At 38.5% G+C, this 12,101-nt stretch overlaps 3 protein-coding genes across 4 annotated transcripts in view; 1 reads left to right on the top strand and 2 right to left on the bottom strand.

The window, feature by feature from the left end:
* Positions 1–2,819: 2,819 nt before the first annotated feature.
* Sdha (succinate dehydrogenase, subunit A (flavoprotein)) lies at positions 2,820–9,562 on the top strand. Of its 2 annotated transcripts, XM_076376873.1 has the most exons (10): positions 2,820–3,033; positions 4,773–5,199; positions 6,525–6,923; positions 7,000–7,168; positions 7,305–7,471; positions 7,551–7,777; positions 7,847–7,991; positions 8,068–8,372; positions 8,452–8,546; positions 8,646–9,562. In XM_076376873.1, exons 1-9 carry the CDS (start codon positions 2,974–2,976, stop codon positions 8,536–8,538), a joined length of 1,986 nt encoding a protein of 661 aa, XP_076232988.1. In that variant the 5' UTR covers positions 2,820–2,973; the 3' UTR covers positions 8,539–8,546; positions 8,646–9,562. The 2 variants fall into 2 exon arrangements, with proteins under 2 accessions (XP_076232988.1, XP_076232987.1); XM_076376872.1 differs by having other exon boundaries at positions 8,452–9,562.
* LOC143178228 (uncharacterized) lies at positions 5,197–6,376 on the bottom strand. The gene is made up of 6 exons (XM_076376759.1): positions 6,369–6,376; positions 6,279–6,300; positions 6,122–6,242; positions 5,902–6,056; positions 5,600–5,839; positions 5,197–5,508 (listed from the first exon to the last, which is right to left on the bottom strand). The coding sequence occupies exons 1-6, from the start codon at positions 6,374–6,376 to the stop codon at positions 5,398–5,400; spliced, it is 657 nt and encodes a 218-aa protein (XP_076232874.1). The 3' UTR covers positions 5,197–5,397.
* A 2,343-nt stretch (positions 9,563–11,905) lies between the features above and the next one.
* Positions 11,906–12,101, bottom strand: part of Pino (protein pinocchio) — a 66,868-nt gene continuing 66,672 nt past the window's right edge. Inside the window, exon 6 of the mRNA XM_076376874.1 lies at positions 11,906–12,046. Coding sequence (XP_076232989.1) covers positions 11,936–12,046 — 111 coding nt within the window. The 3' untranslated portion in view covers positions 11,906–11,935. The remainder of the gene's footprint in view (positions 12,047–12,101) is intronic.

Raw genomic sequence — 12,101 nt, 5'->3', positions numbered from 1 at the left:
AGCTGTCGAAGACAAAAACTTAGACGCCAGGAGCAATAATCTTAAACGTGTCTTGCAAATAAAGTACAGAGCAATAAAAATACTATTTTAAAAAAGAATATGTAACAATAAAAATAAAATTGAATTTTAAAAAATGACATTGCAGCCTTGAAAATGTTTCCAAAGATACTCAGATATTTTTAAATATTAGACTAGGCTCTATATAAAAATGACAAAAAGAATTGCACTTTAAAGTATTTCTTACAATTTAGCTATCACCTCATGCGATAACTATCAAAACTCAATAAATCTCATAAGAGAAAATTAAAATTCCAAATCCATTCAGTAAAATCACGATACAATTTTTTGTATGTCTTAAATGAATTGTCACTTTATATTTAAGTGTATAAAGCGTTCTAAAATTGAAAAATATAACTGTATAAGTAAATACATATATTTCTGTCTATGCTTCTATTTTTTAGCCACCCAGTATGTTAGATATGACGTATAGCGTACAGTATTTTCATGTGAATTATAACGCCACGTCCTTGCGTATGGAAAACATTTTACACATTTTCCAAGAATTCCTCAAAATTTTTCGTTGTTAATAACAAATCAACAATACGTATGTACGAAATTCTTTAACTGTTCAATAGATGGAAACATATTGAAATAATATTTAATATAAATTGAAATTCATAGCAGAATAACAGTAATAATATTAATAACTACTGAACTTACATTATACAGTTTCTTCTGAAGTGTTCCAATTATACTTCTACTGCAGCTCATACACTCAAAGAAGTTAATAATTCTTTACAATTCATTCTAGGTACCTAAAATGCAAATATAAATAACATTAACAAGATTGAATAACATAGAATTAAATAAAACTAGTCAATGTCCCTACAATTCAATTCCTAATACTCATAATACTTAAAATCCTATTGTCAACTGCCCAAAAAAATTCCATTCGCCAATAAATGTCAAATATACGTCCACTAAAAGTTCAATCTACTTAAAATTGAGTCGTCACTGTCCACGCCATGCAGAAGGAGCATAAATTAATATAAAACCAGCTGGGAGTCTTCCGACGTCCTTCTAGGGCTAAAAACTGCATACATGCCTGCACTCAACGACCACGTACACGTGTGTGTGTATACGTATACACATCAAACCCGCGAACCTGTTCCGCAGAATACTCCTACGCTTACCTTCGCTTGCGCTGCTAATGTGTTAGTGCTATCTAGCCGGATAGCGTATCTATACTAAATGCCATGCCCCACCGTGTTTCGCCTTTGCATGTGTAGGGGACGAGCCTACAGAGAATCGACCAATAGGGAGCCGAGATACGAGTCGTGCCGTCATCCACGCAAATCCTGTTCATTTATTTTTCGTTCTCCCCATGCCGCGCGGAATAAAGCTCGGTTGAGCGCGAGCTCCGTTACAAACTGTGTTAACAACCTCGTAAAACACGAGATTTTTTTGCACGAGACCTGCTCGATTCCGCACACAAACATTCAATTGTACGATCTGATGTTTACGCCCCGAAACGACGTGATTTATACGCATTTGAGAACCGAGTCGAACGGAACTTATCCTCGTATCGATTAACGAGCGAGAAAATTTCAAGAAATCTGCGAGCCTTTGAAAAAGAATGTTAACCAGAGCCATCTTTTGTATACAGGGTGTCCTGAAACTGGGAGATTCTAGGTAGACGAGTAAGAGGAAAATGTGGAATAAAAGTTGTTGATATTATGCTTCGTTTTTGAGATGATTGACTGAATTTTTACCGAGTACGAGTGTACTGAATTATAGCTGCAGGTGTTTGAGGAATGAATGGGGAAAGGGGAATGCTTCAGTCAGTGGTCAGACTGAGACTGTTCCCCTTACTCTGTGTACCCTTCAAGTACCCAAAACTGTACTTACGTACTCTTGCAAGTTTATTCTATATTTTTGACTTATTTTTTCATGCAGAATCACTGGCTTTTCGCTTGCACTACTAGTTCTGGGTTAGCCTGTATACAATGCAGACCAGAAGTTTGAAATCACTCACTTAATCACTTAACACAAATACGAAACTTAAAGCACCTTCTTGACAATGAATCTTCATTAGATCGCCATTAGATCACACTTTAAATCTCAACCAATATTCTCCCATATTCACGTTATCATTCCACCAATTAAACCTTAACCCCATCCCGTACAATTGTCTTTGTAATGCTATTACCTTCGCTGCCGATCTGAAACGGCTGATTATCCCAAACTGCCAACCACAGAGCTCCCATTGAACAAACACACATCCCTCACGCGATGGTGCGTGATCGGTTACTTTAAAAAAATCCCGATCACGCGTTATCGCGTAATCGGCAGCGCGATCCTGCAAAAAGTGCACGAGTCACAATGGTCAAAGTATGCCAAAGGGTTAACTCTAAATAAAAAGCTCCCCAAACAACTGAAGCTCGATTAATAGAGATTCTACAGTTCTACTAAGCTTTCCTAAGTTCTACTATACCGTTATCACCCCGTGATCGCGACCCCAGAATGAGAACCGCTTGTAGATTGATTTCTTTCGCGGCACAGTTCAATTTTCCCGCCCCCAGCGATCCACTGTGCATCACGTTCGCTCCAAGACCCCCCAGCGAACCGATTCGCATCGAATGCAAGGATCCATCGTCACCTATTCGGATCGAGCACGCGGCAGGAGCGTCGATCCCGCGTAATTGGAATAAAAAAATCAATGTGCACCTCGAAAGTGAGGTTATCTCGCGACGACGCGATTGGCAGCACTGCTATTCCTCTGAGAGCTTCCGCCAGTAGTCGGTACTCAACCGACTCGAACGCTTCACGTCGCCGTGCAAGAAGTGCGGGAGTGAAGTTGAAGGAAAAGATTGGGGTTAGTTGCACGCTGCAGCCGAATCGCGCGTTCATCGAATAGGTGCGCGAGTAGTCGAGAGCGAGGTGTCAAGCCGTGGGTCGTGACACCGTGTCAGAATGAGCGGTCTATTGAAGCTGTCGTCTTTACTGGCGAGGAACACTCGCGGAACGACGTTGGTAAGCCCTTCTTAAGTTATATAATTTTTATCCCGCGACGATGCACCTTTTCTGTGCAACGCCGATCAATTACGTAAGTCCCCGAAACGCGCACACACCGAGGGGGAATCTGTGTCGATCGGCGGATTTTCCTCGTGACCAGAGCCGTGCCGCCTCGCGGCCCTCGGGGAATAAGACGAGGAACGAGTGCACGAGACGAAGGGAGGGAAAAATCGCTGGAGAGAGAAAAAAACTCGAGTTTTTCGATAAGGGAGGCCCCACTGCGTTAGCAGACGATCCTAATGCAGAGTGCGTTTTTGCCCTGCACTCCCCTTGTTTCGTACGCGCCACCCCGTGGCCACAGCCGGTTTGCACGTTGCAGTTTTCCTGATTCTGGAAAAACAACTGTTCCTCGTCGCTTCTTTGCTATCTTCTAGCTGGTCGAGCGGTAGGTTTCTTTTACTGCCTCGATATCGTGCCTCAACGTGTTATCGAATCGCCGTCGCGGTTTGGGAGGTCGATTAAAATTGCGGACGAGCCATCGCTGGTGGGTAGCCTGCATTTAGCGGGAAATTGCACTCTTCGAATGATGGTTTTTCATTTGTTACGCATTCGCTGCGCTTCTGATCGCGTTCTGGTCGTTTTCCTGCACGCTGATGGAGTAAAGTGGGATAATTGTTTTAGATTTTGAGTAATCAGTGTCTCGTTAATTTGTCGCGCTTAGCGGCAGTGTGTGAAACACGTTGCACGTTTCGGTGAATTAAAGTTAGCGTGATGGTTGAGGATTAGAAAAGATTAGAGTTGAATCGTAGGAACGTGTTCCTTTGGGAATAATTTAGTTCTGTGGTTTCGCTGAGATGGTGAAGTATGTGTGTGAAAGGTCGAACGTTTTTACTAATGTGGAATCTAGAATTGCTTCCCTGATATGCGTAATTATTGCTGGCGTGTAATCAAGTTTATGAATAATACTCTTGCATGATAATGGGCAATTGACATTGAATCTGTATTTATTATTGTTTCACTGCGAGAAGAATACGGAAATGAATTAACCTTTATCTTTCTTCTGAAATGAATTCGTATTAATTAATCGCGAAATTATTCATAGCATTGCAATTTTTCCGTGTGGATATTAATAACTTCGATTGTTATTATGTATTAAGTGTTGAGTATACGAGTTATCGGAAATTGACTTTCTTAAAACATAAACATTTGAATGAAAAAGTTGCGTAATTATTTGATTCACTATTTTTCATGGTTTTGTCGTGTGAGAATAAACATTTGTTTAAGATTGCATGTTTTTTTTAAGTCAATCAAGTTAACAATATTTCGAGGTATACGGAGTATTGAAGATTAGCGATTAATCGAATTGTTTGTTAAATCGATTTCGTTTTGCAATGACTCAAATAGCGATCGTACTGCTTTTTTCGAAGTGGTTTCTAAAACTGTTTCATGTTTTATAAATAGATTACTAATGCAATCTAGTAATGATACTGTACAGGTATATGTGATTGCACATATATAATTGTACATATACGTCGTAAATACAAGATTTGGCCGGGATTGTTTTGCAATTTATGCATTTAACAAGTACAGGTTGCTCCAAAACTATTTATATAAATTCAGCATCCCTATATTGCATTGCAGATATTGCAGAACATTGCAGATATTAATATCTTATTTCATTAAGTATGTTTATGAAGTTATGAATTTGCATAAATATTTTTTTATGATTATTGTATGATACTTTTCTATTATTTTAGAACAAGCTGGGATTACCTGTTGTTGGAAATCGTAAATTCCATTACACACCAGACGGCAAGGCTGCAAAAGTTTCCGATGCTATCTCTAAACAGTACCCACTCGTGGATCATACTTATGATGCTGTCGTGGTGGGTGCTGGTGGAGCAGGCTTACGTGCAGCTTATGGTTTGGTCGCAGAAGGCTTCAAGACTGCTGTCATTACCAAATTATTTCCAACAAGATCGCATACAGTGGCTGCTCAAGGAGGTATCAATGCTGCGCTGGGTAACATGGAAGAAGATAACTGGCAGTGGCACATGTACGATACCGTTAAGGGATCTGACTGGCTGGGTGATCAGGATGCTATACATTACATGACTCGTGAAGCCCCAAAAGCAGTAATCGAGTTGGAAAATTGTGGGATGCCTTTCAGTCGAACTACTGATGGTAATATTTCTGTAGATTACGCTTGATGTGTATTCTCTTTCATTTTAAACATGAATGCATGTTTTAATTTGTGAATGTTTTAAGAGATAAGTATATTTTAGTATAATTCTGATGAATGTGATCTCTATGATACAATAGTTGTAAACAATGTTTCTATCACAAGTACAAGTACATTTATGTAGATAGCTATTGCTGTGCTTATGTACTTCTGTCTGATAAATCTTCGCTTGACATTGAATCAGCTGTAGTTGAAGCAGCTGAATCAGTATCTATTTCTCTATCCCTTTTCTTCTTATTTTGTTTTCGTCCCTGTAGCAAAGATATGCTTATTGCGCATTTTCTCTATTCTACTTATAAACGAGGAAAAGCTATAAGTATGTCAAATACGTAAAAAATTCACCTTGCTGTTTCGTCGTACTTGTTTATTATCCTTTGTTTGCTCTTTTTTCACGTTTTTAGTTTTCTTCTGTTCTATGTTCTTCTTGGGCTTGTTTACTTGTTTATTTTTCTCCTGATCCTGTTTCTGATTTCTAATACTTTTAGCTGCCTGTACATAAGGCTCCTTTTCTTTAAGAGTCATGTTTCTCCACCTTTCACCAGCTAATTGAGATACTCTTGAACTTTTTACACCAGTATAATCCTACAAATATCAAATTACTCTTCTCAAAAACAGATTGTATAATATATTAACAAGTGTCTTACTTCTCTAAATTCTTGAAGAAAATTTATAAAAGCATTTGAACTTATCCCTTGCTTGCTACTTTTAACATTTGGCGATCGTGAACGAGAATGAGAACGAGAATGAGAACGAGAACGAGAACGTCTTCTCTGATTGTTTTGTAATGTAGAATGTGATGCTGAAATTATACTAAGAATATAAAATCAGTAAATCATACATAACATAATAAAAACAATTAATTACTTATTTTGTTTAATTCTCTATAATTTTTGTCCACATCATTTTTTTTATTTCCTGAGTTCTGAGGCTCTTCATGACTGAGTTCTTTTCTTGCATCTTCATCCATGATTGAAACACATATAATCTGATGATTTTTTAATACTTATATCTGTGTATTTGCATTTTTGCTTATCAATGTTATTCTGAATGAAAAAAAATACTACCGCCGAATTTATCACAATATCAAAGGAATACTTGACACAAATTTTACATTGACATTTAGAAACAATAAATTATGTCTTGTGGTTGCTATGCATCTATTACTACAAGTCTGTTAATGATGTGAACATATTGCTTATATAACTGTAAATCCTAATTTCAGAGCAATCTGAATGTATTGTAAGGATCAATTCAATAATAATTACAGGTAAAATATACCAACGTGCTTTTGGAGGACAGTCCCTGAAATTTGGAAAAGGTGGCCAGGCTCACAGATGCTGTTGCGTAGCTGACAGAACAGGCCATTCTCTCCTCCACACTCTGTACGGTCAATCTCTGAGCTATGACTGCAACTATTTTGTTGAATACTTTGCTTTGGATCTTCTTGTGGAGGATGGAGAGTGCAGAGGAGTGATTGCTCTTTGCCTAGAAGATGGCACGCTTCATCGTTTCCATGCAAAGAACACAGTATTAGCGACTGGAGGCTATGGACGTGCATACTTCTCTTGCACGTCTGCTCACACGTGTACCGGTGACGGTACTGCAATGGTATCAAGAGCTAATTTACCCAATCAGGATTTGGAATTTGTACAGTTCCATCCAACTGGTACGAAAACGATATGTAGACACTATTTCCTTATTCGTATCTTCGAATATAATTATATTACGTTATTGAATTCTAGGAATATATGGTGCTGGTTGTCTCATCACGGAAGGTAGCCGTGGTGAAGGTGGCTACCTCGTGAATAGCGAAGGTGAAAGGTTCATGGAACGTTATGCACCCGTCGCAAAGGACTTGGCCTCCAGAGACGTAGTATCTAGGTCTATGACTATTGAAATCCGGGAAGGCAGGTGAGTTACAAGCAGGAAAATTCTTCTACCATGCTCTCATTAGGTCGTCGTCTCTAGAATATAAGCAATGGAATTTTAGTACTTAATAGTTCGAAGATATTACGATCCAATATCGATTCAAAATTTTCTCATTCAGAGGTGTCGGTCCTGAGAAAGATCACATCTACTTGCAACTCCACCACTTACCACCAGAACAGCTAGCAGCTAGGTTACCTGGAATATCTGAGACAGCGATGATATTTGCAGGAGTCGACGTAACGAGAGAACCTATTCCTGTTATACCTACGGTACATTACAACATGGGTATGTAATTTTCTGCTAAGAGAAAAAGAAGATACTAAAACGTGAAAATATTAATCTAAATAATAATTGAAACACGCAGGCGGAATACCTACAAACTACAAAGGGCAGGTTCTAACAAGGAAAAACAACCAAGATGCTGTCGTCCCTGGACTATACGCTTGCGGAGAAGCAGCCTGTGCATCTGTGCATGGAGCAAATCGACTTGGAGCGAACTCTTTGCTAGATTTAGTTGTATTCGGACGTGCATGCGCTAAGACGATTGCAGCAGAGAACAAACCTGGAGAAAGTATTGGACCTCTTAGATCTGTTAGTACTATTTCCCTTCCTAACTATAAATTGTTGAGCGTACAATTATTTAATCTAAGTGTATTCTAGAACGCTGGAGAAGAAAGTGTGGCGAATTTGGATTGGATTAGAAATGCAAGTGGCAATGTCTCTACCGCGGAATTGAGATTAAGCATGCAGAAGACGATGCAAACGCATGCGGCTGTGTTTAGAACTGCTGAAACTCTACAAGAAGGTAAACCTTGAACTAGTAAATTTGAGATAAATTGTAGAGATATATTTGTGTAATAAAATAATTTGCAATTCTCTAGGATGTCAGAAGATGTCGGCTCTTTATAAGAAATTAGACGACCTCAAAGTATCAGACAGATCTATGATCTGGAACTCCGACCTCGTGGAAACCCTCGAACTGCAAAATTTAATGGTGAATGCAATGCAAACGATAGTGGCAGCTGAGAATAGGAAGGAAAGTCGTGGAGCTCATGCACGCGAGGATTTCAAGGATAGAGTCGACGAGTACGACTATAGTAAGCCAACACAAAACCAGCAACCAAAACCACTAGATCAACATTGGCGAAAGCACACCCTCACGAAAATTAATCTTAAATCAGGCGAAGTAAGTAGCGGTATTTCCTACATAATACGCATAATGAACTACATTCTTGATGTTTTATTAATTAAAATTTCCTTTCCAGGTATCGATCGACTATAGACCAGTAATAGATAATACGCTAAATAAAAATGAATGCGCGACGGTTCCACCTGCGATTCGTTCCTATTAGACTCTGAAGTAAATATAATATAGCTCCCCTAGCTCTCCATTAAGTTTTTAACTAATGTGTATTTAACTTAATTTGGTTATTTGTGCGATTTCACAATTTTTGCACAGAAAGGAACAACGCGACCAACGAGAACGAGAAGTTACCGACCTATATGACTATACGATGCAACAATTTATTTATTACGCACGTAAACCACATCGTGCACCAAAGTTTAATTCTTGTCAAATATCTTTGCACGCGCGTTCGCGGGCAAGATTAGTTGTCCTTGTAGGATAATGGTGCTGAGATTGTCTTCATCGATTCAAACAAGTCTGATCGATCTCTTAGCGAAGCAGTGCTACCGTTATGTAAACTAATAGTAAAGATAGCGTGATTCAGGCAACGAATAATTTTTCACGCACAGATCTTTTAAGGAGGAACGTTCTACCTACCTCTGTACGCGACGTAACCAGTATTTCCCTTTGTAATTCTCAGTCAAGCGACTCACATTTCATAATTTCGCGAATTAACGATACGTGCTATAACGATAAGGAATTGTATTTAATAGAAAACTGTTTTATACGATAAACCGTGAGCTAGTACTCCCTAAAAGGTTCTGCAGCAAGAGTATATACCACTTTTAATGCGGCTAAATACTTAATATTGAACAGGCCAATATGGAAACAGTGTCGAACGAGAGTAATAATTTATTATATACTTTTCAGTATTGCAGTTTCCTTACCAAATTTCTTTTTCGTTGGTACTATCATTGATACTAGTTTGAACTTTCAGTACTTACTTCTTAGGCTTCAACGTGTCGTATTTGTATTTTTGTCATCACTGAATCTGTTTCTACGTTGACCGTAAAACTTGTGTATTCATAATTTATGGTATTATGTATTTCGGAAACTGTTGCAAGTGAGTCTCGAACTGGAGGTACATGGAATCGTGTACATTTGGAGTAATTCAAATTAAGCATGCCTGCACAGCATGGCAAAAGTGTACATAAGATTGTCAATAAAAAAATAATTCGTACAAGGCTGCATTTAAGGCAATTATTTTTTCGTGAAATATAGTCTGCGTGAATTTATATTTAATGTGCATATTTGTAATATTTTTGCATGCATTCTGTGCGCGTGTGTTAGAGTTCTTTTGTGTTAGTATCTTTGTTGTTTGGTTTTTTTTTTTTTATTTTTTAAGAACACACTTCAATTTTGGCGGATATCATTTATTAAACCCATAATTTTAACGTTCTGATCATAAATAAGAATTTTACGGATTAAATAAAAAAATTGCTACCAAAGGTATTTTCTAAAGCATTAAACTAAAGCTCACCGCTGAGCTAATACTTCAGAAAATGGTACGAGTTATACAAGTTTAATTTAAATGAGCATGAATTTGATGAACATGTTCTCACATATGAAACATTACACCATCAAAGAATACAGATATGTTCAAACGAATATCGTGCATATATGACTGTACAAATTGTTTCGCGGCACAACTAATACGAACGTCATTGGTTTTAAACAAAAGAATGGTAAAAGTTTGAAGAATTAATGGTATCAACATAAATGCTTTTTTTTCAAACAATTTCTTTCAATAAAGCTATATACGTTTTGTCTTTTTGCTAGAACTGAGTAGAAATATTTCAATTGAGAATAATAAATAGTGGGTGACGCGGTGTGAGATCTTCACGGATGAATCTAAAAATCGTGTATGTACTAAATAAAATCACTCTCTGCTCGTACGATTGCTCGAAATCGTAATTTTAGCAGATCTAATACTCTTAACTCGTAAAAAAAAGTTTAATTTAAATTGATTAGCCTATACACTGATTTTCCACCCAGTTCCGCTTCTTAGGCTAATTTTATGTCTCTTGGCACTTAGCACCAACGTTTAAAAACGCAATCGTAGACGAAGACGTATCATGTCCGATATTTCACAAATGATTCCCCCATTCATTGTGAGACGAATTTTTAGTCGCGTTTATACAGATTCCTCGATCACATACACTTAGCAAGCCAATATTTATAGTTTCACCTAGATCAGATTTCAGACCAATGAATTTGCAAACACGATACGCCTTGTTTCACCACGAAAAACGCTTGCTTATTAAAAATTTCGCCTAATTATCAGTCTAATAATCGAATGCAATGGATAACAGCTGACTCTCGAAAGATATATTCCCTCGGTTTCTCACTGAGAGTATTAACTCTGAATTTTGATTCAACAATGATTTCATTTTTCCTTCGCCGATAAATACGTATGCTATATTCTGTGAGACATTGCTATTCTTATATTTAAAATCCATGTTCATGCAAATGGCAGGGCATCTCGATTCCAACTTCCAATTTTAGAAGGAGCTCATGGCCTGATAAAAAGTTCATCTTTTCGCAAATGAAACGATTCCTCCCAATTTTTAATCGCGTAAAATATTACCTAAAAGCTTCAATAATTTCGTGTACTTTTCGAGACAAAATGACATCGCTGGAAAAGTAAAACAGGACTTCCCAATACAAGCTAAACGCAAATAAAATCAGTAATAGCTCTGCGATACCCAGTGACGTACACTTTCTGAAGCTACTTTCCACGCTTTAGAACAGTCAACTACTTCGCGCAAGTATACCTTCCATACTCTTGTCAAAATATTAGAAGCAATATCTAACACAATTTAGACAATTTTCCAGTAAACAATTCAAAGAAATCTTCCAATCCTTCCTACAAACCCAATTTAAATGCTTAATAACTACAACCAGACAACAGTACCAGAGTTTCATCCCAAAAGCATGTAGTCTCAAAAGCTCATCAACCTAATCAGCCAACGCCAATTCAGACGACTAATCGAAAGCATACAAAATATCCCAAACACTATCAATGCTCCTCGTGGGACCCATTCCACAGACCATACAACGCGTGTCCAAGTGCGCTACAGAGTTCTTGTACGCTCCGAACGAAATATAACTCGAGATTTGCGATGCACGAGAACATCCACCGCATTGCACCGATGTTCCTCCAATTCAGTTCTACCAAGAAACTATCGTCAACGACGTGAACCTCCCAGGCAGCTCTTCTCGCGCTGATCGAGATGGCAGCGACGCTCAAACGGTGGCCGACGTTCGCTCAGCTCTCGAAGATTCTGCCGATCGACCGCTCCTGTTGCTTTTTTCGAATGGTAATGCATCGTCGAAGAGGAAAACCATGGGGGGGAAGAACGGTTTTCGTTGTGGGACCGTCGTCCCGTCCTCTCCTCCTCAGGAACATAATACGTTATCATCTATGCAACCAGAATCCACATTCATACGTTTCCGACTCTCACGATGGTGGTGGGTGACGCTATATGGATGGTGATGGATTAAGTCTTGTGCATGGTTGACGGTGCACGACGTCTCTCTATGCATTCGTCGTCGAGCACCGTTCACGAGGTGGCTCGTAACTTCTCCAACGCGGGCACCAGGGACTCCTCGAGGGAGGGGCCGCAACTAAGGCCACATTCGCCGATCCATCTCGCTTTTCCACTCGCGTGGGACTGGAACAGAAAGAGAAATGATTTTTAAAATCTGTGTAAAACGTTTGTATAGAGG

Source organism: Calliopsis andreniformis, chromosome 4 (genome assembly GCF_051401765.1).
Source record: "Calliopsis andreniformis isolate RMS-2024a chromosome 4, iyCalAndr_principal, whole genome shotgun sequence".
Lineage (NCBI taxonomy): Eukaryota > Metazoa > Arthropoda > Insecta > Hymenoptera > Andrenidae > Calliopsis > Calliopsis andreniformis.
The sequence above is the reverse complement of the archived record's forward strand: the minus strand, read 5'-3'. Positions and strand labels throughout refer to the sequence as shown.